The following is a 22,941-nucleotide window of genomic DNA, read 5'->3' on the forward strand; positions in this document are numbered from 1 at the left end:
CCGATATACTTTAAACTTGCCAGGTATATTGCTGGGGACCCAAGGATGTGCCTTTTCAAGGTTTCATATTAATCGGACAAGTACTTACCGAGCTATGTCCAAAAAACGATTCAACCAATCAGAGAACAGCGAGCTATCGCGTGTGCCGAACGTGGCGAACACACTCTGCCTCGGACGGCACATTTGAGAGCGTATTCATTTATTTCACGTTGGCAAACTATGTTGCCGCTATGTTGGCGTTAAACTATGTTTTAAAACTAATTAAAACCATTCCATGTAAATAGAGGGGGGGATTGTCACTGTACTCGCAAGCCGTTCGCCGTTCGCTTTGGCGTTGCGAATGGACCAAAACATTTCATGGACCAAACCATTTCATGTAAAGCGTTCGCCGTTCGCTTTGGCGTTGCGAATGGACCAAAACATTTCATGAACCAAACCATTTCATGTAAATAGAGAGGGGGGATATAATTTTAGATATAGATATAGTACGGGCATGCCCTAGTAATAATAATATGGAGAAGACAAATTAATAATTTGTTCAAAAGGTCAAAAGTCAGTGTCACATAAAATTGTCAATTTTCATCCGATTGACCTGAAATTTTAAGAATTTTCATATTGGGTCCCTGATTCGTTCACCAATCAAAAGCGAGAAGCCGATAGTTTTTTTTAGATCAAAAGGTCAAGGTTGCATAAAATCATCAATTTTCATTTGTATTTGCTTTTTTAGCTGTTTTTGTCATGTTTTGCATACGGAGGTAGAATAAGAAGTCTGAAGACAAAGAAAACGAGGATGGGTTTTGCATTTTCAGATGCTTTCTAGTTATGCATATTATTATTATTGCTCATTATTATTACAGTTGTTGTTATTAATATTATTATGATATTATCATTATTTCATTATTAGCCCATTCCCTGGCAGACAGAGACGGGATTTAGCAATAACTTCTGTGTCTGTCTGCATTTGTGTGTCTGTGTTTGTCCGGGCCAAAACTTGTTTACCATTTGGGCTTTTGTCATCAAATTTTCAACAAAGCTTTATTTTGAGAATATGGAGAAGACAAATTCATAATTTTGTCAAAAGGTCAACGACCAAGGTTGCATAAACTAATCAATTTTCACAAGATTGACTTGAAATTTGAGCAGGATTTGCATATTGAGTCACTGAAGCCTATTGCTTTTGAGGTCAAAAGGTCAAGTTTGCCTAAAATCGTCAAATTAATTTATTTATATTTTAGCTGTTTTCATCATGTTTAGTATACGGAAGAATTAGTCTGAATACAAAGCGGACACGGACGGGCTTTGCATTTTCAGAGGTGTTCTAGTTGTTCTTGTTATTGGAAGCGGCCTTGGAGAAATGCCACGATAGTGTGGAGCAATGTTCAAGCTGCTATCTATACACCCTAGCGTGGCGTTTTTCCAAGGCGGAAAAAAGCAATTAAACATTGGAGTTCCTCTGGATTTTTTGCAGTCAAATCGAAAGCAACATTCACTAAGCGAGTGTGAAAATAAGGTGTAGGCCTCTTACTCATGATACAATTAAGGGCTCTGCAGTGTCACTCGTAATACCCTCTCCCACCACCACCAGGAGTGGTGCTACATGGGTTACATTTGCATAGAGAATTTGTGTCACCCAACCTTCAGAAACCGAGGGGGTGGGGGGGCATAGGGGGAAAAACGAACTAGTTACAACCTGTCTTATGGCCCTTAGTCCCCCTGGCAAGTTTGGGTAATATTGGATAAGTAAGGCCCGAATGCATTGGCCACAGACATGCATACAGAAAGACAGACACCAAATGAATTTATTTAGGCAAGGTTTGTGGTTTGCAGTCGATACACTCGAATAATCACAGGTTGGCGAACTATTTTACAAATTTATCACCTTTATTATTATTATTTTTACACACTTTTATTTATCTTCATCTGAACTGCGTTTGTTTGTCCCATTTCAAATCTTTGAGCAGTTCGTTTTCTAGGTTCCATACGTCCTAGATAGCTGAAATTTGGTCTTCGGTGCTCTTTTCTGGTACATTTTCATGTATCAAAATTTAATTTTAAAAATCTTTTTTTTTTTAAATGAAAAAAAGAAAAGATTTAAAACTTTTTTTAAATAAAAGTGTGTAGCCCTAAAACCTGTTTTTTTCGTTTACTTCTTTGTTGGAGGCTCTAGGCATGGACCATATATCCCTCCTCGAGGCCAGGCCTTAAATAAAAGAGAAGGAAAGTGTATGAAGAAAAGTGTATGATGTTTGTTTGTGAGAAAGAGAGGTTAAAGCTAGCCCGGTAGCTTTAATTTGAGTGAGACAGAAGGTAAGACCAGCAATCCTGACACGGAGAGTATAAGATGGTTCCAGGCACCACTTCAACGCTCCGAAGTCAGAACGGTAGTACTACCCTGGGCAGTTGCTGTCTACAACCTACTACCTAATTAACATGGGTTGTCAACACAATGACCCTCTCAAATCCTACAACATCATCATCTCCATCAACTCATCTTTATCATCGCCATCATCAACATTGCCATCACATTATTGGATCAAGTTTATCATCATTATTATTTAAAGGCAAGTTTCACGATCTTAACTCAAGAAAATGAACTTAATTTTATTCTACTATTTATCATTTGCAATGGTCACTGGCTTTGACACCAATACCAAATTTTATTACAGACCCTAGGCATCAAAAAGCTACATATATCAAACAATCAGTTTCAAATGGAGTACCCTGCACCCATTAGAGCATTTAAATTGCATCAGATGTGGCAATAAATGTGAATTGTTGCTCCCAGCTCGCCAGCTCGATGACTGAAGACGCCATTTGCATTTTTGGCACCTCCATCCTTATCCCGTTTGGAATCTCATGCGGGCATGGGCAACTTGCTAGTTAGGTTTAAGAAGTGACTGCTTTCTGTGGCCAAATCCTCTGGCACAAGAATGAAATGCAAATCATGCAGCCAACGTTATCACGGCAATAGGTCACCAGTTGTACAAAGTTCCTGATATATCCACTATACCTCTGCAGCTTCATTATTTAATATCATAGGAAGCACTGTGCGAGGGACTTGGGGCATGACTTGCTGGTCAATATTGAACTTGGATCCATCGTCTGTCAACAAGTATGCATTGGTTGTATGACACGTATTGATGTTATTCTTGAACAAATTGCAGGTGGTGTGCAAGGTGGAATTTGCACAAAAACATCAGAAATTAATGTGAATTGCAATTCTCAGCAATGTCTTTCCTACCTTTCTCTGGTGGTGGAAACTTGTGGTGAGCCTTGAACGAAGTACCGGAATCGAAGCTCAAAGGCCTGGCCGATGGTGCCTATAACTTGCTGAGCAATTCGTTCACCACACTCCAAAACGTGGCAAGCTGGGTGTTATTGCAAGAAAACCAATCTACTCCTTCAAACGTCCACTGATAGGCCACACTTAGGAACACAGAGAATGTGTCCAAATAAATAGGAAACTTTATTTTATATAAAAAAGGAAGGTTGTGATTGGGCATCAAGCAAAATGAAGATTGTGTAAAAGTACCACTGACTATGTTACTGTGATACATAGTTTTCTTAAATGTGTTTCAATCTCTTGTGTACCTCGTTGGTTTTGACGATCTTTTGCAACATAAGCAACAAAGTCAGCCATGTCCTGCACAAAGCAACGCGAAAGTCAGGTAGCTTATTACGTACTTTTTATCAACTTTCTTAATGATGTGTATTGCTACAAAAATACTGGAGAATTATTTCATATCTATTGTACTAAATGTACATCCCTGGTGTTGGGCTAGCGGCTAGGGTGCCGGCTTAGGATACCTAGGATCCTGGGTTCGAATCTCGGTCGATCGCCGAATTAATGCCAGGGGGGTTGACTCAGCCTGTCATCCTTCCGAGGTCGGCTAATTGAGTACCAGTTCACTGGTAATTCTCTGTTTGTCGTTGAAGGCGGCAAAAAGGGTTGGCGTCAGGAAGGGCATCCGGCCATAAAACATTGCTTCAAAAAGGGGACCAAAAAACAACAACTACCACGGTCCCCGAAAAGGTCCAACCCCCGCTTTGTGGGGAAAAATGGCCTCTAAACGGTGGCCTCTAAATGGCCTCTAAATGTATAATTTGTACAAATAAGGAAACCTACATATTGTTGTGGGAATGGCTTCTCGGGGGTAACTCTGCATAGTGTAGCAGTAGTTATTTCCCATATTGCATGTATCATGAGTGTGAGTTCATTTAATTTAATTTTTATATAGAATATTGTTGCGGATGCCGGGTTCGTCGACGTACTAAGGGGGGGTTTATGCCCCGTTTCCCCACGAACTCCGGTTCCACTGAGGCCGCCGACCACGAGCGACTAGACTCATGACATGATTGACGGATTGCTAAGCAATTGCGATCGCCAATCTCCCAGCCACGCGCCGAAGAGTTTGCTGGTCAAATACCCCAAATACCTTCAAGACACTTGACCAAAGAAACCGGGGATAGAACCCTCGCTTTCACACACCTTATTCAATTGCATGCCGAGTGGATTTGCACGGTGTGGAAAGCGACGTTACCTTACGTGATTTACGGACCTGATTCAAACCGCCAAATTTGGTCTCGGATGATGCTAGGCCAATGGAGAAAAGACGTATCCGAACAGGTTGGAATGTAACAACGAAATGTCCAGCCTTTTATTTTGAAGGCACAGACAAACAGACAAAGATGCAGCTTATCAATTCCTTACCTAATAATAAACCCCACTGGCGCCTTCACACTCTCACACTCACTCAGGGAATAACACTCTGGTTATTGGTACCGAAGGAATCAGTCCCTGCGAAGCACCAAAGTGGCCACGTGGTGTGCGCAGTTCAGTCCTCACATACAGCCTGGACGAGGTCAGGTCCGAAGGACGAACCGCCGCCTCGAAGTCGGCACGGACGAACATCAGCGCAGGTTGAACAAGCAAGAGGCGTCGTCGAAGGACAAAGGCAAGAGGGTCCGGGCAAGAGCACAAAGGCCAGAGCAGTGTCGTCTGGTGGAGCCAAAAGCAAGAGAGTCCAGAGCATGAGGTCGTGGCGTGGCAAAATCCCAAAGCAAGAGATGTCGTCGACGAAGCAAAATCCAAGAGAGTCGTGTCGTGGGCGCAGCCAAAAAGCAAGAGAGTGAAAATGCGATGGGCAGGGGTTTTATCACACCCACCACACCTTCAAAATGTTCCACAGCCTCCCATTGGCTGTGGCTTGTCGCATGCCGGGGACGTGTTCCCTCCTCCGTCCTTCGTCACCTGCCTGTTCCATTGGCCACGCCTTCCTGCTCATTAGTAATGGCTTCCCTTAACCATACAGAGGTTTAAAATCCTGCCTAATCTCAACGCATATTTGGTTTTGATTACTACACAATGGGAAAGGGCTGATCTTTACATTCAATAAGAAATAACTAACTACTGCAGGCTACATGTTGTCGTGCAATTAACTATAGGGGGTTTGCCTTTATGGCAAAACCGCAACAATATGCATCATTTTGTGTGTAGGAAGCTGCTGTCTTCCCTTCCCGAATGTGTGTGTCAAAAACTGCCATCCCTTCATACACGATTAATGTTCTCACATTTTTAATCTGTAATAAATGTGTCTTTTAAGCGTCCGACAGGCCCTCATCACAGGTTTAGGTGGGAAACGCCACCCCCACCATCCCGATAACTGTCTTGATCAGTCCCACCCTTGCTAGTACCATCTGAGGGAAAGGTCAGGGGGATGCCCCACTCACAAACTGGGCCTCCGAGACAATAGTGGCAGAGTGGGGCAGGGCTAGTGATGTCATGGCTGTGGGGAGGGGGTGCAGCTATAAATAGGGCTGATGAGATCGGCGAGGTGAGAGGCGTCCTGAGCTTATGAGGGAAGCTGTACATGAGCTGCAACAGGGTTCCTCCCCAAGCTGACACAGGTGCAGCCGCAGCTCCAGCCCCCAGGCATTGCCCACCATTTGATCTAGGGCCAGGCTCTGGCAACGGCATAAACTGTTTTCCTACAGGGAGGTGCCGCAACTGGAAACTCACTGTGTCCTGCTGGACTGGAAACTTACTGTGTACTGTCATTTCTTCTGGTCTTTATTCCTGTGGTATGTATGAGGCCTTAAAGACTTAGGTAATTAAGGAACTGCCATTTGTTCGTGGATTTGGGGCACGCATGTAAGTAGAAGAATAATTTTCCCCACGCTTTTTGAAAAAAAAAAATGGGGGGATATTGTAATCGGCTCTGTCTGTCTATCAGTCCATCCATCACACTATCTTCTTCTAAATGGTTGGGCAGAAATTCACCAAACTTGTTAGTAATGATCACCACATGGCAAGAAGGTGCAAGAGCAATGTCATTTTGGCTCCACCCCCTGGCATGGGATCAAAAGGTTAAATGCTGAAAAATGCTAATTCTGACACAATTTTAAACATTTTTCAATGAAACCTTGTATCTGCAATCAACATTGGGAGACACATGACATAAATATGTAACTTTTAAAAATTTGACCCCTTCTTAAGGCCCCAAGGGGTGGGAATTTAAGGTCACAGGGGTCAAAACAGAGAAAAACATTTTAACTCAAAATTTGATATTGGGTCATTCCAGGTGGAACTTTTTGCTACCTTTCAACTTGCTTTCGGTGGGAAGCGTGGTGATTTGCGATTGCACCTCATCGACTTCGCTCTAGATATTATTGTATTGCTTCTTCATTTGCATTCCCATCCTTTTTGGCAAATACATTATAAAAAAAACACTGGGTTTCTGGTTGATTTGAGTGTCTCTGATCGCTCCTTTTAATTATATACGTCTTAAAGGACAGATTGGGTTCAGGCAATTAGCGCCCAGTATGAGACCATGCCTGCACCCAGTGACTCCGCTCAGTGGCCATTAGAGAACAGGTGCATGGTACAGATCAGCGTAATGTATCAATTGGCTCAGTGCTGCCCGTGGAGTACGGTATTGTGGCAGACAGGCCCATGATCCATCTCGGAATGACAGAATCAATCGGCCGCCACGGCCACTTTAATGTGGTTTGTCGGGATTCGAACCAGACAACTGTACAAACCCAACGGCTATAACAATATTACGTATGCAAAATGGTGGTATTTTTGTCTCTCTCTCCCACCTACCTCTTTCTCTTCCTTCCCACTTCCCTCCTTTCCCGCTCTCTCTCCCACTCCCTTACTGCTACATTTACTGCCACATAGCAATTAGCTACAAGGAGCACCAATTTTCCCGCTCTCTCTCCCACCCCCTTACTGCTACATTTACTGCCACATAGCAATTAGCTACAAGGAGCACCAATTTAAACACTCTACAAGAAAGACATTTCTGAGCCCAAACCACACCTTTTGTCGGCTGGGCAAGCAACGCCTACAATCGTCTGTCTAGTCTATCGGGTGATGTGTTAGATAACACAACTTACTAATATATTGTTATGTTTGTAGGGGGTAGGCAGTGATTACTTTAGTTCAGGTAGATTTGCATAAATTAGCATGCTCCGATTGTCGTGAAGAAGAAGAACCACCATGTAATAAGTAGGGATCCGGTAGGTCATGTGTTCGGATTAAGTGTTACGTGTGGCCATACGAAGGGTGGCTCTTGTGCTAAATAGCTCATGGATTATGGGTAAAATATCCCTTGTACATTGTTACCTCTGTATCTATTCCTTTGTCTCTTTTGGCACCGCACCACAGACACGTCGGGCTAGAATCCCACATCTAAACACTCATTAATAAAAACCTACCGGAAGTCATGCATTCAGCCCTAAAGATAACAACCCCGACTTGAGAGGCACACACAGGATGGGCAGGCCGAGGCCACGCCCCGATGAGCCATGGTTGGTCAGGGTTATTGATTGACAGGAGGACTGGTAAGAAGGAACTCGCTGATTGGTGAAGCACGGCCGATGACGTGAGAGCATGGGTGATAAAAGGACGCGCCAGCGGACATTTTGCTCTTGCCTCGCTTCTTCTCTTCGCTTCGCTCTCTCTCTCTCTCTCTCTCTGCCCTCTTCACTGCTCTCTGCTCAGCTCTGCTCTCTGCGCCTGGTCTGGATCATGGCAGTCGGCATTTGTCTCTCTCGTTCTGGACAATAAAGCGAAAGATCGTGCTTGGACCACGGGCTCAAGGAAGCGATCGGACCAGCCGTGTTCGGAGAAACTACTGGTGGACGTGCAGAGGAAAAGGGCAGGGCCGCGTCCCCGTCCGTGGAAGGCCGCCAATGCTCCGGACAATTTTAACGACCCCTGACCGAGGGCTGCAGCTTCCCACCGGGGAAGACGGGGACAGGCCCAGCTGGGGGAGTGAGCTGTACACGGCCCGTTCAAATCACGTGGAAGGCCTGTTGTGCGCCGGCGGGCGCGGCCTATTGAGCGAGGGCATGTGGAGGCCTAGCAACGCGGGAGCGAGCGGTTCCCGCCAAGGACCGGGCGGTTCCCGCCAACGCTCCGGACAATTTTAACGACCCCTGACGAGACCCCACCAGTGATCAGAGTTAAGTGCACCCACACACACAATTATTTTCCAGTTATTTTATTTTATCCTTCGTCCGTGTTTCAAGTCTGTTGTGGGGACGTCCCAATTTAGGAATTTATTTTACCATGTTTTATTTTGTAATACCGGCATTTCTTTTAATAAAGCCGGTATTTTTGGACATTTAAAATCCGGTTTCGTTTGAGTTATTTATTGCAGGTTTGAGGACTGCCGGTGGGATCCGTTCAGGTAAGCGCTCTTCATTTAATGAACACCTTGGAGTAACAGCTTGTTTGGTTATCCGTTCCTTGGAAAGATTTTAATCGCCAGTAACGCGACAATATTTTATAAATACCCTGTTCAAAACATAAGATATTGGTACGATCTATAAATGTCTAATTCTCAACAATCTATTGTTCTCAACATCTGAAATACTTATATATGACATCACCTACTCAGCCATGTCATTACAAATCAGGATTAATTTGCAGACCCTGCAGTTCAAATTTATAATCTCTCGGCATCACCATTTTGTGCTGCCAGAATTGCAAAAACTTGCATTTCACATGACACAAAAACTTTGATATCTCATCACAAGACAATTCACAAATTGCATCACATGACACATGTCTTGTACTTGTTGTGGGTAATCATTTTACTTACCACATCCCCACCAGACGCAAATGAAACCGACTGCATGTGATGGCTCGCAATAATCTGCAAAGACAAATTTACTGAATGATTTTTTTTTTTTACCAGTAACTGAAAATCTAGGCTGTGTTGACTCAAGCATGTTTATTATGAAGATCTTACCCGATTGTGTCATGATCGGATCTTTTAATAATTTTACAATGGCGAAGAATACCTGTTTTTCGCTAATTCTTTGTGACAGAACAATAGGTGTAGGTGCAAGTCAGGAATTGGTACATCTGAGTGGAAATGAAAAATCAAAGAAATAGTGGATGAGAACGAGGAAGCAATTCACCTGTTTACTTTCGAAGGCTGATAGGCTGACACTTGATAGGCTGATGAGAAGCGTAGCACTGCGGCCTGAAAAGCGAAGGCTCGTGCGGCCTAGTACACCTAACAGCACCTTGCATGGAGGCTGAAATAACAAGGCAATGGTGATAAATATTCCATAACATCTAAAAATAATGGCTTGCCAAATTTTTTATGGCGTAGCCCATAGGGCAAAGCCGTTTAGATTCTAGAACAGTGTTTGTCTATCTGTATGTATGTCCCTCACAAGTGTACACCAATCAGAGTTGAGGATCTGGTCACATGACTGGGGTGATGTGATTTAATTAATTCCTTGATTACATCTGTGATGTCATTACGGCGTACGACTGCTGACTCCACACACCGTCATTATGAATTCTATGCCGTTCAGGTTGAACCTCTATATCACAATCGCCATGCTCAACCTCTATGTTTTCCGTTTAGTGTGAAACACAAACAAACCGATTGTTAAAATGACCATCAAATATCGAAAGCATCGGCGTTACGGGTCTTCCAACGACACAGTATGTACGTATAGGCCTTAGGCTTCATGCCTTCATGCCTCGCCTTTAGGTTGCTTCGGAAAAATTAGCCCAGGTTTCATTATACAATAGTATCGTTTTCGTAATAATAATACAGTCAATATAATCTTTTTCAAAAATAAAACGCTGCAATCATTTTGTCGTAACTGCAAAGTTACTGGATTTAAGCGGTGTATGGTTGGTTCATTGTTGAATCGAAACATATAGAATAAACCAGTGTCTCAATGCAATCTCTTCATTTCCATGGTGACAGACAGCTTAGAGACTTTCAGTACTTCAAAAAAATTCAATACTTACATTATTTTCTAACTAGTATCCCCACCCAGGTCAAACTATCCTCTTCAACTAAAGTATCAAACAAGCCCGGCTATGCCGCTGTTAGACTTTCGGTCTTGTTTTTCTTAAATAATAGCGAGCAAACTTCCTGAGTTTCATCTTCATAAACATCGCTCATTTTAACATCGCTCAGATAATCATGATTTGGTTATTAGTTATTGCTATATTTTTTTTATTACTATATTTATTATGGTATGGATGAATCCATTTAATATTTGTTCCCTCAATCCCACTCCCTCCAAATAAAAAAGTAATTATCCACCATGATCAATAAGGAGAGAAGCAAAGTCAAAATGTAGGGGCCATCTACCTCGTATTGTATTGATCTGTAATTTATTACATTCATGATGCAAGAGGGGAGTGAGTGGATTCAAGGCTGTGTGTACAAGGGGAGAGGAGGAGGATGAAGAGGGATGGCATTGCATATCTATCTTCAACTCGTACTAGTGCGTGCCCGTAAAAGTATAAGCCAGATACGACAGTATAGATAGATAAGAAAGTAAGATAGTAGTAAGATACAATCGAGACAGTAAGTCGTCACTATCCGTAAGTCCGGAAGTTAAGTCCTCACTGTCCGGAAGGTCGCATATCGCAGTTACGATTAATCGCAAATTAGTTTTATTGGGCAATTATTCTATTTGCGCCAACATATTTAGCCTTTTTGCTATTCCATCGCAAGGAGAAGCACAAAGAGAAGAGAAGAAAGAAAAATAAAACAAAAACCTTTCAAACCCCGAGGCAGAAACAACAAACACACAGGCGGTTCCTTCGCTCTAGCGTGACCATACGTGCAAAAAAAAAAAAAAAACTTTCACCGTTGCTTCGGTCTTCGCTCTACCTTGAAAAGGCACATCCTCAGGTCCCCAGCAATATAGCTGGCAAGTTTCGATTAGATCAGACCAGTGGTTGTCGAGAAACAGCGGTCACAGACATACACACACACGCATTGTGTTTACAATTACTGGAATTATAGAGAGATAACAATAGGCCCCCTTCAAAATCCCCAATCTCTCTCTCCAAAACCGACACTGGACACCTGCAGTCGAGGTTGCGTTCTGCCGATGATCTCCCCTGCTCGTTTCGTGGCCGCGTGCCGCGGCGCAGAACGCCATTACGCACGTGGTCCAAGTTGGTGAAGAAGGGGGGAGGGGTGACCACAAGGCGGCACCCTATGTATGTGTTTGCTAAATAAATGGCCATGACTTGGTAACCACTTGTCCCATTAATATGAAACCTTGAAAAGGCACATCCTCAGGTCCCCAGCAATATAGCTGGCAAGCTTCGATTAGATCAGACCAGTGGTTGTCGAGAAACAGCGGTCACAGACACACAGAGATTACTGGAATTATAGAGAGATAATAATAACAGGAAGTTTTTTATTTTTTTATTTTTTTTGTATACAAGATCGAGGCTCGTGAAAGAGCGAACATTAATCACACAGAAAGACAAACCGACACATAAAACATATAACATCGGGAGCGGTAGACAATATGGGGAGAGAGGGGGAAGGACACAAACACAACATTTGAGAGCAGGGACCGAGAGACATGGAGACATCGAGAGATCTGAGAGAGGGCGAGGGCTTTGGGGGGGGCATGGGAAGGGGGGGGGGGGTGGGAGAGGTATAACACATATGGACACTGCCAGGACTTCCAGGAAAGAAGTTGGAATTTCAAACAAGGTGGATCTGGGGTGAATTAGCGGGGGTAGAAAAGATCAAGGTTTTGGATGGGGGAAGATAAGAGATGGTGGTGAACAGCTGTTTTAAAGACCTGGAGGGAAGAGTGGGATTGAAGGGAGTGAGGGGGTTTGTTCCAGAGGCGGGAGAAAAGAGGAATGAAAGAGTGAAGGTGAGCAGAGAGCCGAGATTTCGGCAGTTTAACCATCAGAGGGTTGCTGGCAGATCTTGTGCGACCTGTAGGAATATTTGGGGGACAGAGCACAGAGAGAGCTGGGGGTGCAAGGCCGTAGAGGAGTCGGTAGAAGACAGAAAGACCACCTACCTGCCTGCGGTGAGTGAGTGAAAGGCCCTCAGAGATAGCTTCATCGCGGGAGATTCCAATAATTCTGAAAGCTTTGGTTTCAGCAGCGTGAAGCCGAGATAGGTGTGAGGCAGGAGCCCATAGGGGAGAACAGTATTCCATTGAGCTGCGGATGAAAGCCTTGTATGTGGTGAGGAGCTCAGGTGTGCCGAGGAAGGACTTCGCACGACGGAGGATGCCTAGTCGGCGACTGGCTTTGGAGGCCAGCTTGGAAATGTGGTTTTCCCAAGAAAGATCATGGCAGATAGTGAGACCCAAAAGCTTGAGCGACAGAACTTCTTGGAGAGGATTGTTGAGAAAGTAGATGGGAGGGTTGTCCAGTCGATCTTTTCGGAGAGACATAGTAAGAGTGTGAGATTTGTCAGGATTGAAAGACATGTTCCACTTGTTTGACCAGTCTGTGATTTTGTCCAAGTCTTCAGAGAGTGAGGAGGCTGCAGACTGCCGATCTGAGGGAAGAGGAATGGAGCGGCAGAGAGTGGAGTCATCAGCAAAGAGATAGAGAGGATTTTCAAGAGAGTCAGAGAGATCAGAGATCAGTGTCTGCGTGTCTCCTCTATAATTCCAAAACCATGAAACCCAGCAAACCCAAACTTTGCATGCATACTTATCAAACTCCAAGAAAGTACATGAATGAAAACTGGGTGTTTGAGTGTGTTAAAACACCCTTTTTGAATGTGATTATCAAGGTGTTCACAGCCGGCGAAGCCGGTGTTGTGAATGAACGCATACGTATTATGTTGAAAAGCCAGATGTTGCTGGATCCTTTGAGAATTTCGAAGCTTTGACACAACAAATCGCTCAATGGAGGCCGCCATCTTTCGGATGCGGAAGTATGCATAACAATTGCGAAAAAGTTCAATAGGAGTTTGTTTCACCCGTCTTTTTTTGATTCACAATCTTATGTTGAAAAGCCAGATTTTGCAGGATCCTTTGAGAATTTCGAAGCTTTGACGCACCAAATCGCTCCATGGAGGCCGCCATCTTGCGGATGCGGAAGTATGCATAAAAAATTGCGAAAAAGTTCAAGAGGAGTTTGTTTCACCCGTCTTTTTATGATTCACAATCTTATGTTGAAAAGCCAAATTTTGCAGGATCCTTTGAGAATTTCGAAGCTTTGACGCACCAAATCGCTCCATGGAGGCCGCCATCTTGCGGATGCGGAAGTATGCATAAACAATTGCGAAAAAGTTCAATCGGAGTTTGTTTCACCTGTCTTTTTTTGATTCAATATCTTATGTTGAAACGCCCGATTTTGCAGGATCCTTTGAGAATTTCGAAGCTTTGACGCACCAAATCGCTCCATGGAGGCCGCCATCTTGCGGATGCGGAAGTATGCATAAAAAATTGCGGAAAAGTTCAATAGGCGCCCGCGGAACAACGTAACTTCCAGTTAGTGCACCCTTCGTGACAACAGTCGCGACTCTGGGGCATTTTCGAAATTTTTCTCTTCTTTAATGGTAGACCTAAAAAGCCGAATTAGGCTTCAATCCCATGCTCCCATGCTCAGTAGGTTTGTCTGATTTATGATGTTGTCCTGCACCTACCGGTATAAGCGGTTTACATAAAGAAAGAAAGCTCGGTTTGATTAACGACAGTCACACATTGCCGTTGAAACGGCGCTATCGTTTGATCTGTCGGCACTGATCTTACTGCAAGCTAACTTCTTCTAGTGGAGGAAGCCGCAGTGCCCGGAGAGAACCAGTCCTGACAGCGACTGAAGTTAGAAGACTACACACATACTGTGAAAACGTATGTTAAGCCCAGTTAAAATTTCTTAAAATAGGCCCTAAGCTAGCACATCGTATAGTTACTTCCTTAAGCTTGTGACATTTATTGTATGTCGGTATTGGGGAGGACTGTCTGCTCTTCTCTTTTACCAAGTCTTACCAGGTTGGGCAAAGGGGGGCATTAAGCTCCAGGGGGCATTAGGCTCCACTACATTGTTAATGCATTATATTTACCTTCAAGATTTACAATGTAGTGGAGCCTAATGCCCCCTGGAGCTTAATGCCCCCCTTTGCCCTACAGTATCTACTACACCTACCTACTACCAACTACCTAACCTACTTATGCCATTGTGATGGGTAAAATAGTGGCAAGAGGCTTTGGCTTCGCTGGCTCATTGCGGCTTTGCAGTCGGATACTAGTACAAAAAAAAAATAAAAATAAATTCAAACCGTTATCAAAATGGCAATCCGCCATCTTGGTTAGCACACTGTCACATCACAAAGTGGTCGTCCACCATCTTGGTTAGCCCACTGTCACATCACAAAATGGTGGTCCACCATCTTGGTTAGTCCACTGTCACATCACAAAATGGTGGTCCACCATCTTGGTCAGCCCATTGTCGCATCACAAAATGGTGGTCCACCATCTTGGTTAGCCCACTGTCACATCACAAAATGGTGGTCCACCATCTTGGTCAGACTACTTTCACATCACAAAATGGTGGTCCACCATCTTGGTCAGACTACTTTCACATCACAAAATGGCAGTCTGCCATCTTGGTCAGCCCACTGTCACATCACAAAATGGTGGTCCACCATCTTGGTTACCCCACTGCCACATCACAAAATGGTGGTCCACCATCTTGGTCAGACCACTGTCACATCACATAATGGTGGTCCACCATCTTGGTTAGCCCACTGTCATGCCATTGAATTAACACCAGGTGGGTTGACTCAGCCTGTCATCTTTCTGAAGTCTGTAAAATGAGTACCAGCTTACTGGTAATGGGGGGCACTGCATCATCGGCACAGCGGAGCTTCCAGAAATTCTGAATTTTTTTTTTTTACCAAGGAATCATTGTAAAGTGAAAAGGTAGGTGTGTGTGTGTGTGTGTGTGTGTGTCATCCGAGGAATGGCACACACATTGGTGAGTCACCCCATCTGTGCTATGAAACACCAGGATGAATGTTTACAGCTGGGTTGGGTTTCGAACCCAGACGATACAGCTTATAGGTGAGTGTATGTACCTCTAGCCAATCCTGCCAGACTAGTGTGTGTATTAGTTCAAAGTTTACCAGATTACATCTTGTTTACACTCTGCGTATTTCATGTTTTAATTGCTATTTAGTACAGTTGTATTATTTATAGAATGTGTGTAAGCGCAGAGGTTATTCAATCATTATGTTGATTAATGAAAGGTTTTATTTCATTTATTTTTTCCCCAAAAAGATCGTTGATCGAATTACCAACCATTGCTTCGCTCCGTTATTGTAAACAAAATGCTGTTTGTTTGGCCTAAATCTTAATTGCATGCTCTGGCAGTGTGGTATTAAATGGTGGGGAAAGAGTTCCATTCAATACCGGCTGTGTTCGAGGGCAGAGTGGGCTGGTTTGGACTAGTGCGGATCAAAATTTGCATACGTTATAAATGTTTGGCCCTTTTAGACACATGGAATCTCGTTTCATAAAAAAAAAACATTCACACCCGTGTTCGAAGGGATCGGTTCAGTTTGGCATTTTTGATATGAAATAGGCAAAGCCGAAAAACGAACGAAACCCTTCAGAATTACCCTTTAGAACCCTTTACAATTACCAGTTAGAATTACCCTTTAGAATTACCCTTTAAAATTACCCTTTAAAATTACCCTTTAAAATTACTCTTTAGAATTACCCTTTAAAACCCTTTAAAATTACCAATTAGAATTACCCTTTAGAATTACCCTTTAAAATTACCCTTTAAAATTACCCTTTAAAATTACCCTTTAAAATTACCCTTTAAAATTACTCTTTAGAATTACCCTTTAAAACCCTTTAAAATTACCAATTAGAATTACCCTTTAAAATTACCCTTTAGAATTACCCTTTAAAATTACCAATTAGAATTACCCTTTAAAATTACCAATTAGAATTACCCTTTAAAATTACCCTTTAGAATTACCCTCTAGAATTATGCTTTAGAATTACTCTTTAGAATTACCCTTTGGAATTGCCCTTGAGAACCCTTCACAATTACCCTTTGGAATTACACTTTAGAATTACCCTTTAAAATTACACTTTAGAATTACTCGTTAGAACTACTCTTTAGAATTATCCTCTAGAATTACCCTTTAGAATTACCCTCTCGAATTAGCCTTTAGAATTACCCTTTAGAATTACCCTCGAGAATTACCCTCCAGAATTACACTTTAGAATTACCCTCTAGAATTACCCTTTTGAATTACCCTCTCGAATTACCCTTTAGAATTACCCTCTAGAATTAACCTTTAGAATTAAACTCTCGAATTACCCTCGAGAATTACACTTTAGAATTACCCTCAACTCTGTGTTTGCCTCAAAATCTTTAGTCCCAAACCCATCTCTCTCTATTCCCACCTTTCCCAGTCGAACCCAACTGCTCCTGGACTCTGTGTCCTTCTCTCCTGACAAGGTGGAAAAGTGTCTGTCAACCCTCGACTTTGATTCTGCAACTGGACCAGACGGCATCAGCCCACGGGTCCTAAAATCCTGCTCTGCCGCTCTATCTCACCCTCTCTCTGTTCTTTTCACCCTATCTTTTGCCCAAGGTCATATGCCAGCATCGTGGAAATCAGCAAACATTACCGCCTTACACAAAAAAGGTGCAAAAACAGATCCTTGCAACTACAGGCCAATCAGCCTGCTCCCAATTATCAGCAAAGTCATGGAATCCATCATTGCTTCAGATATGAAATCTTTCCTCTTCTCCAATGGCTTGATCTCTGATCATCAATTTGGTTTCAGACCAGGTCACTCTACTCTGGACATGCTGCTTCTGCTGTCTCAACAATGGATGGAGGTCCTCAATGCCAAACAGGAAATCAGAGCTGTCTCCCTTGACATATCACATGCCTTCGATACGGTCTGGCACCCAGCTCTGCTCACCAAACTCTCCTCCTATGGTATCCATGGAAATCTCCACGCATGGCTTGCGGACTTCCTCTCTGGACGTAGTCAACGTGTGGCCCTGAATGGATTTCTCTCATCTCCCCTTCCTGTTCAGGCTGGAGTTCCCCAAGGCAGTGTTCTGGGACCTGTGCTTTTTCTGGTCTTTATCAATGATCTCTCCGACTCTCTGGAAAATCCTCTCTATCTCTTTGCTGACGACTCCACTCTCTGCCGCTCCATTCTTCATCCCTCAGATCGGCAGTCTGCAGCCTCCTCACTCTCTGCAGACCTTGACAAAATCACAGACTGGGCAAACAAGTGGAACATGTCTTTCAATCCTGCCAAATCTCACACTCTTACGATGTCTCTCCGAAAAGACCGACTGGACAACCCTCCCATCCACTTTGTGAATAATCCTCTCCAAGAAGTTCTGTCACTCAAGCTTTTGGGTCTCACTATCTGCCATGATCTTTCCTGGAAAAACCACATTTCAAATCTGGCCTCCAAAGCCAGTCGCCGACTGGGCATCCTCCGTCGTGCGAAGTCCTTCCTTGGCACACCTGAGCTCCTCACCACATACAAGGCTTTCATCCGCAGCTCAATGGAATACTGCTCTCCCCTCTGGGCTGGTGCTCCTGCCTCACACCTAGCTCGCCTTCGCGCTGTTGAAACCAAAGCATTCAGAATCATTGGAATCTCCCGCGATGAAGCTAACTCCAAGGGCCTCTCACTCACTCACTGCAGGCAGGTTGGTGGTCTTTCCGTCTTCTACCGACTCCTCTCTGGCCTTGCCCCCCCAGCTCTCTCTGGGCTCTGTCCCGCAAATATTCCTACAGGTCGCACGAGATCTGCCTGCAAACCTCTTTTGGTTAAACTGCCAAAATCAAGACTCTCTGCTCACCTTCACTCCTTCATTCCTCTTTTCTCCCGCCTCTGGAACAAACTCCCTCACTCTCTTCAATCCCACTCCACCCTCCAAGTCTTTAAAACAGCTGTTCACCACCATCTCTTATCTTCCCCCATCCAAAACCATGATCTTTTCTACCCCCGCTAATTTCACCCCAATTCCCCTTTTTGAAATACCAACTTCTGTCCTGGAAGTCTTTGGTGTCCTTGTGCTTTATACTTCTCCCTCCCCCCCCCCCCCCCTTCCCATGCCTCCTCCCCCCGGGCCCTCTCCCTTCCACACATCTCCCTGCTCTCGGATGTTGTGTTTGTGTGCTTCCCCTTTTCTCCCCATCTTGTCTTCCGCTCCCTCTTTTTGTGTATTTTGTTTGTCTGGTCGATTTGTTTGTGAAGTAAATGTTAGCTCTTTCACGAGCCTCGATTCAGTATACAAAAAAAATAAAAAAATAAAAAAAACCCTTTAAAATTACCCTCTAGAATTACCCTATGGAATTACACTTTAGTATTACCCTCTCGAATTACCCACTAGAATTACACTTTAGAATTACCCTCTCGAATTACCCTATGGAATTACACTTTAGAATTACCCTCTCGAATTACCTTTGGAATTACCCTTTAGAATTACCATTTAGAACCCTTTAAAATTACCAATTAGAATTACCCTCTAGAATTACCCTTTAAAATTACCCTCTCGAATTACCCTTTCGAACCCTTTAAAATTACCCATTAGAATTACCCTCTAGAATTACCCTTTAGAACCCTTTAAAATTACCAATTAGAATTACCCTCTAGAATTACCCTGTAGAACCCTTTGGAATTACCCTTTGGAACACAAGACCCTGTTGGTCTTCAAAACAGCTGTTCACCACCGTCTCATATCTTTCCCCAATCCAAAACCTTGATCTTTTCTTCTCCCATTTATACACCCCAGATCCACGTCCTTCAAATTCCCTGTTTTCTTTCCTGAAATCCCCTGTAGTGTCCATATTGTTTATCCTGTGTACCGCAGCCCTCTCCCTTCCACAGATCTCCTGATGTCCCTGTTCCCTACTGTTGTTGTACTCTCTCTCTCTCTCTCGTTCCCCCACTCGGATGTTGTACTCCATCTAGTCTCCCGCTCCCTTTATTATATGTTCTCTGTGTGTTAGCTTTTATACGAGCCTCGACTTATTCTACAAAAAGAAATCCTTTAGAACCTTTATAATTAAAATAACTAAAATTATACAACCTCTATAATTGAACACGGTAGGTTAGAAAGTTTGTTCTTCATTTTTGATGGATGGAAGGAAGGACATAGTCAAATATTGAAGTGGCTTCACCACTAAAAAATCTTCAAGGAAATGAAGTTCATCTTTTCCTTGGGATGCTTTCAAAATGAGATTTTCTTATCCTTCCTGAATTACTATTCTTGACACAACGTTTCAGGCAGAGCAATATGTCATCTGTTGATACTCGTGGACAGATGGTACTCTTATAACATCTCAAGGTGGGAAAAAATCTTATTGCATGACTGTGGTACCAAAGATAGCTTAATCACACAGGTTATATGATGGTACAGTAAAAAAAACTACTTACAATTACCTTTTTCTTTGTGTGCAATGGGTGTGTACCACAGATGGTGTCACACACACGAGTGATAGCCTCCCTGTGGGACAAAATGGGATGAAAGTTCTCAAAGGCTCTTCTGCAACAACAACAAAGTGGAACTCGTTTTGTGCTGATGTTTGGGGGCTTGGAACACCAAATAGTTCTTCTGCCAAACAAATAAATAATGGTTGATGAAAATCAATATGCTCCAATACCTTTTCTTTTTTTCTTTTTTTTCTTTTTTTTTTTGTATACTGAATCGAGGCTCGTGAAAGAGCTAACATTTATTTCACAAACAAATCAACCAGACAAACAAAACACACAAAAAGAGGGAGCGGAAGACAAGATGGAGAGAGAAGGGGAAGCACACAACCACAACATTTGAGAGCAGGGAGAAGTGTGGGAGGGAGAGGGCTTGGGGGCAGGAGGCGTGGGAGGTGGAGGGCGGGGGGGAGAGGTATAAAACACAAGGGGACCGAAATTAGCGGGGGTAGAAAATATCAAGGTTTTGGATGGGGGAAGATAAGAGATGGTGGTGAACAGCTGTTTTAAAGACCTGGAGGGTGCAGTGGGATTGAAGAGAGTGAGGGAGTTTGTTCCAGAGGCGGGAGAAAAGAGGAATGAAGGAGTGAAGGTGAGCACAGAGTCTTGATTTTGGCAGTTTAACCATAAGAGGGTTGCAGGCAGATCTTGTGCGACCTGTAGGAATATTTGGGGGTCAGAGCCCAGAGAGGGCTGGGGGGGCAAGGCCAGAGAGGAGTCGGTAGAAGACGGAAAGACCACCAACCTGCCTGCGGTGAGTGAGTGAAAGGCCCTTGGAGTTAGCTTCATCGCGGGGGATTCCAATGATTCTGAACGCTTTGGTTTCAACAGCGTGAAGACGAGCTAGGTGTGAGGCAGGAGCACCAGACCAGAGGGGAGAGCAGTATTCCATAGAGCTGCGGATGGCAGAGCAATTACCTTATCAGTAATTGGTTTAAGTGCCTCTCTACTATTTACTCCTGGATTCGATTCCTGGTGAAAACGAATCCGATTGAAAAGTGCAATTGCAGTGCCAGCAAAAGGGATTCATGGACGAGCGCGCTGATCGTCACAGGGGTCATTGGGCAACCTGGATTTGGGGTGTGTGGATTTTAAAGATTTTGTGGTCGTTTTCGCAAGACCTTACTGGTATTGCAAATTTAATATGAGGTTTGAGGATGAACACCTTTAGGGCTGTTTAGCAATATATCAGGTATGCTTGGGAGGAAAAGAGAAAATTGAGAAAAGGAAAAGTAAAAAACAGAGTTTTGGGAGAAGAAGCAAAGGTTTTGGGAAAGTAGAGTCAATGTGTAAAGAAAGGAAATATCCACTATCAAACTAAAAACCATGGGACTCCTCTTTCGAGTTGTGAGAATCTGAAGACATCATCAACAGGCAGTTGTCGGGATCAGTCGGCCATTACTCAGATTGAGGGCATCACGTCCCAGAAGAGGGAGCTAATGGAGTTCTGATGAGCAATGATGATTGGCTGTCACGGAGTAGGCACCTTGCTATATCAAGACAATTTAAACCCTCCTAGCCATCCTCTAAATCAACTGTGGAGGACACCATTATGAAGTGGAAGACTAGAGGCAACACCATCCCTGGCCATCAATAAGTCAGCCCATCAAATATCACCTCGAGAGGGGTGTGAGAATCCCGCTTTCATCATATAAAATCTCCATGATGTGATGAGCACATTCAAGGAGTCCAGCGGATGTTAGGCAAGCACCAAGTACAGTTCACTGAGCCCTGAATTACAGGGAATAGCATTGAATGGCCGGTGTGTGGCATCGCGTGGAATGGCGCAGCGAACGGATGCCCCTCGGGCCTTGGAACGTGGCAACGGGTTTAGTTGAGCAGCTTGTCCAGCTACACACTGTTCAAGTCTGACAGCAGGGTCTGTGACTTGCTGGAATGTCAATTCTCTGCTCAACAAAGAACCACAAAAGTTGAAAGCTAGAGGGAGAATGTCAGGAATAGCAGAGAGCCTACCTCTCACCTATCAAAAAATGTCCGGACGCTCTACATTCCTACATTGTAGTCTTACAATATTATACCTTAAAAATTCTAACCGAAGGCTTGTCATGCAATGTCAATGAAATTGTGTGTCCCATCGCTATTTGTTGGAGAGTATTTATAGAGAAAGATGTGGAGTGTTTGCCCAACGACGGTTGTGCTGACCAAACGAAAGCTTCATTTCCAGTTGATAAATTATCAATGAAGGGTCACCAACTTTCTAGCTCAAACGGTTTGTATAATCGTGAGTCATCAAAACTTTGGATCGATATCATCACACTTATTACAGGGCTATCAAATGTTCTATCAGGTCTGTGTATTATTACATTATGCAACACAGCATACATTATTGCTGGAGAGGTATTGCTCTGGAATTAGCTAAAAATATTGATCTTATCCCACTATTGATTTGTAATTGGTCACTGGAATTGAGACCAACACAAATTTTTCTTTTGGACCCTAGGCATCAAAAACCTACGTATATCGAACAAAGTTTCAAATGGAGCAACTTGATGCCATTGGAGCATTTAAATTGCATTAGATGTGCAATAAATGTGAGTTGTTGCTCCCAACTTCCTACAGGTCGCACAAGATCTGCCAGCAACACTCTTATGGTGAAATTGCCAAAATCTCGGCTCTCTGCTCACCTTCGCTCCTTCATTCCTCTTTTCTCCCGCCTCTGGAACCAACTCCCTCACTCTCTTCAATCCCTCTCCTCCCTCCAGGTCTTCAAAACAGCTGTTCACCACCATCTCTTATCTTCCCCCATCCAAAACCTTGATCTTTTCTACCCCCACTAATTCACCCCAGATCCACTTTTTTGAAATACCAACTTCTTTCCTGGAAGTCCTTGCAGTGTCCATGTGTTTTATACCTCTCCCGCCCTCCCCCCCCCCCCCCCATTCCTATGCCTCCTCCCCCAAGCCCTCTCCCTCCCACAGATCTCCCGATGTCCCTGCTCCCCATCTTGTCTCCTGCTCCCTTTATCTTATGTTTTATGTGTCAGTTTGTCGTTTTTGTGATCAATGTTAGATCTTACATGAACGAGCCTCAATGTTGTATACAAAAAAAAAAAAAAAAACTTGCCGGCTCGATGACAGAAGACGCCATTTGCTTTTTTGCCACTTCCATCCTTACCCGTCTAGAATTCCGTGCGGGCACAGGCAACTTGCGAATCAAACCAAT

The 22,941-nt window shown here is 43.6% G+C and overlaps 1 protein-coding gene across 2 annotated transcripts in view; it reads right to left on the bottom strand.

The window, feature by feature from the left end:
• LOC137431574 (SHC-transforming protein 1-like) overlaps nucleotides 1-22,941 on the bottom strand; it is a 99,654-nt gene that overhangs the window by 20,238 nt on the left and 56,475 nt on the right. For both annotated transcript variants that reach the window (XM_078782137.1, XM_068123039.2), the window contains exons 4-8: nucleotides 19,711-19,774; nucleotides 9,436-9,555; nucleotides 9,114-9,167; nucleotides 3,592-3,643; nucleotides 3,242-3,368 (exon numbers count right to left, since the gene is read on the bottom strand). In XM_078782137.1, coding sequence (XP_078638263.1) covers nucleotides 3,242-3,368; nucleotides 3,592-3,643; nucleotides 9,114-9,167; nucleotides 9,436-9,555; nucleotides 19,711-19,774 — 417 coding nt within the window. The remainder of the gene's footprint in view (nucleotides 1-3,241; nucleotides 3,369-3,591; nucleotides 3,644-9,113; nucleotides 9,168-9,435; nucleotides 9,556-19,710; nucleotides 19,775-22,941) is intronic.

Source organism: Myxine glutinosa, chromosome 7 (assembly GCF_964187855.1).
Source record: "Myxine glutinosa chromosome 7, kmMyxGlut1.1, whole genome shotgun sequence".
Taxonomy (NCBI): Eukaryota; Metazoa; Chordata; class Myxini; order Myxiniformes; family Myxinidae; genus Myxine; species Myxine glutinosa.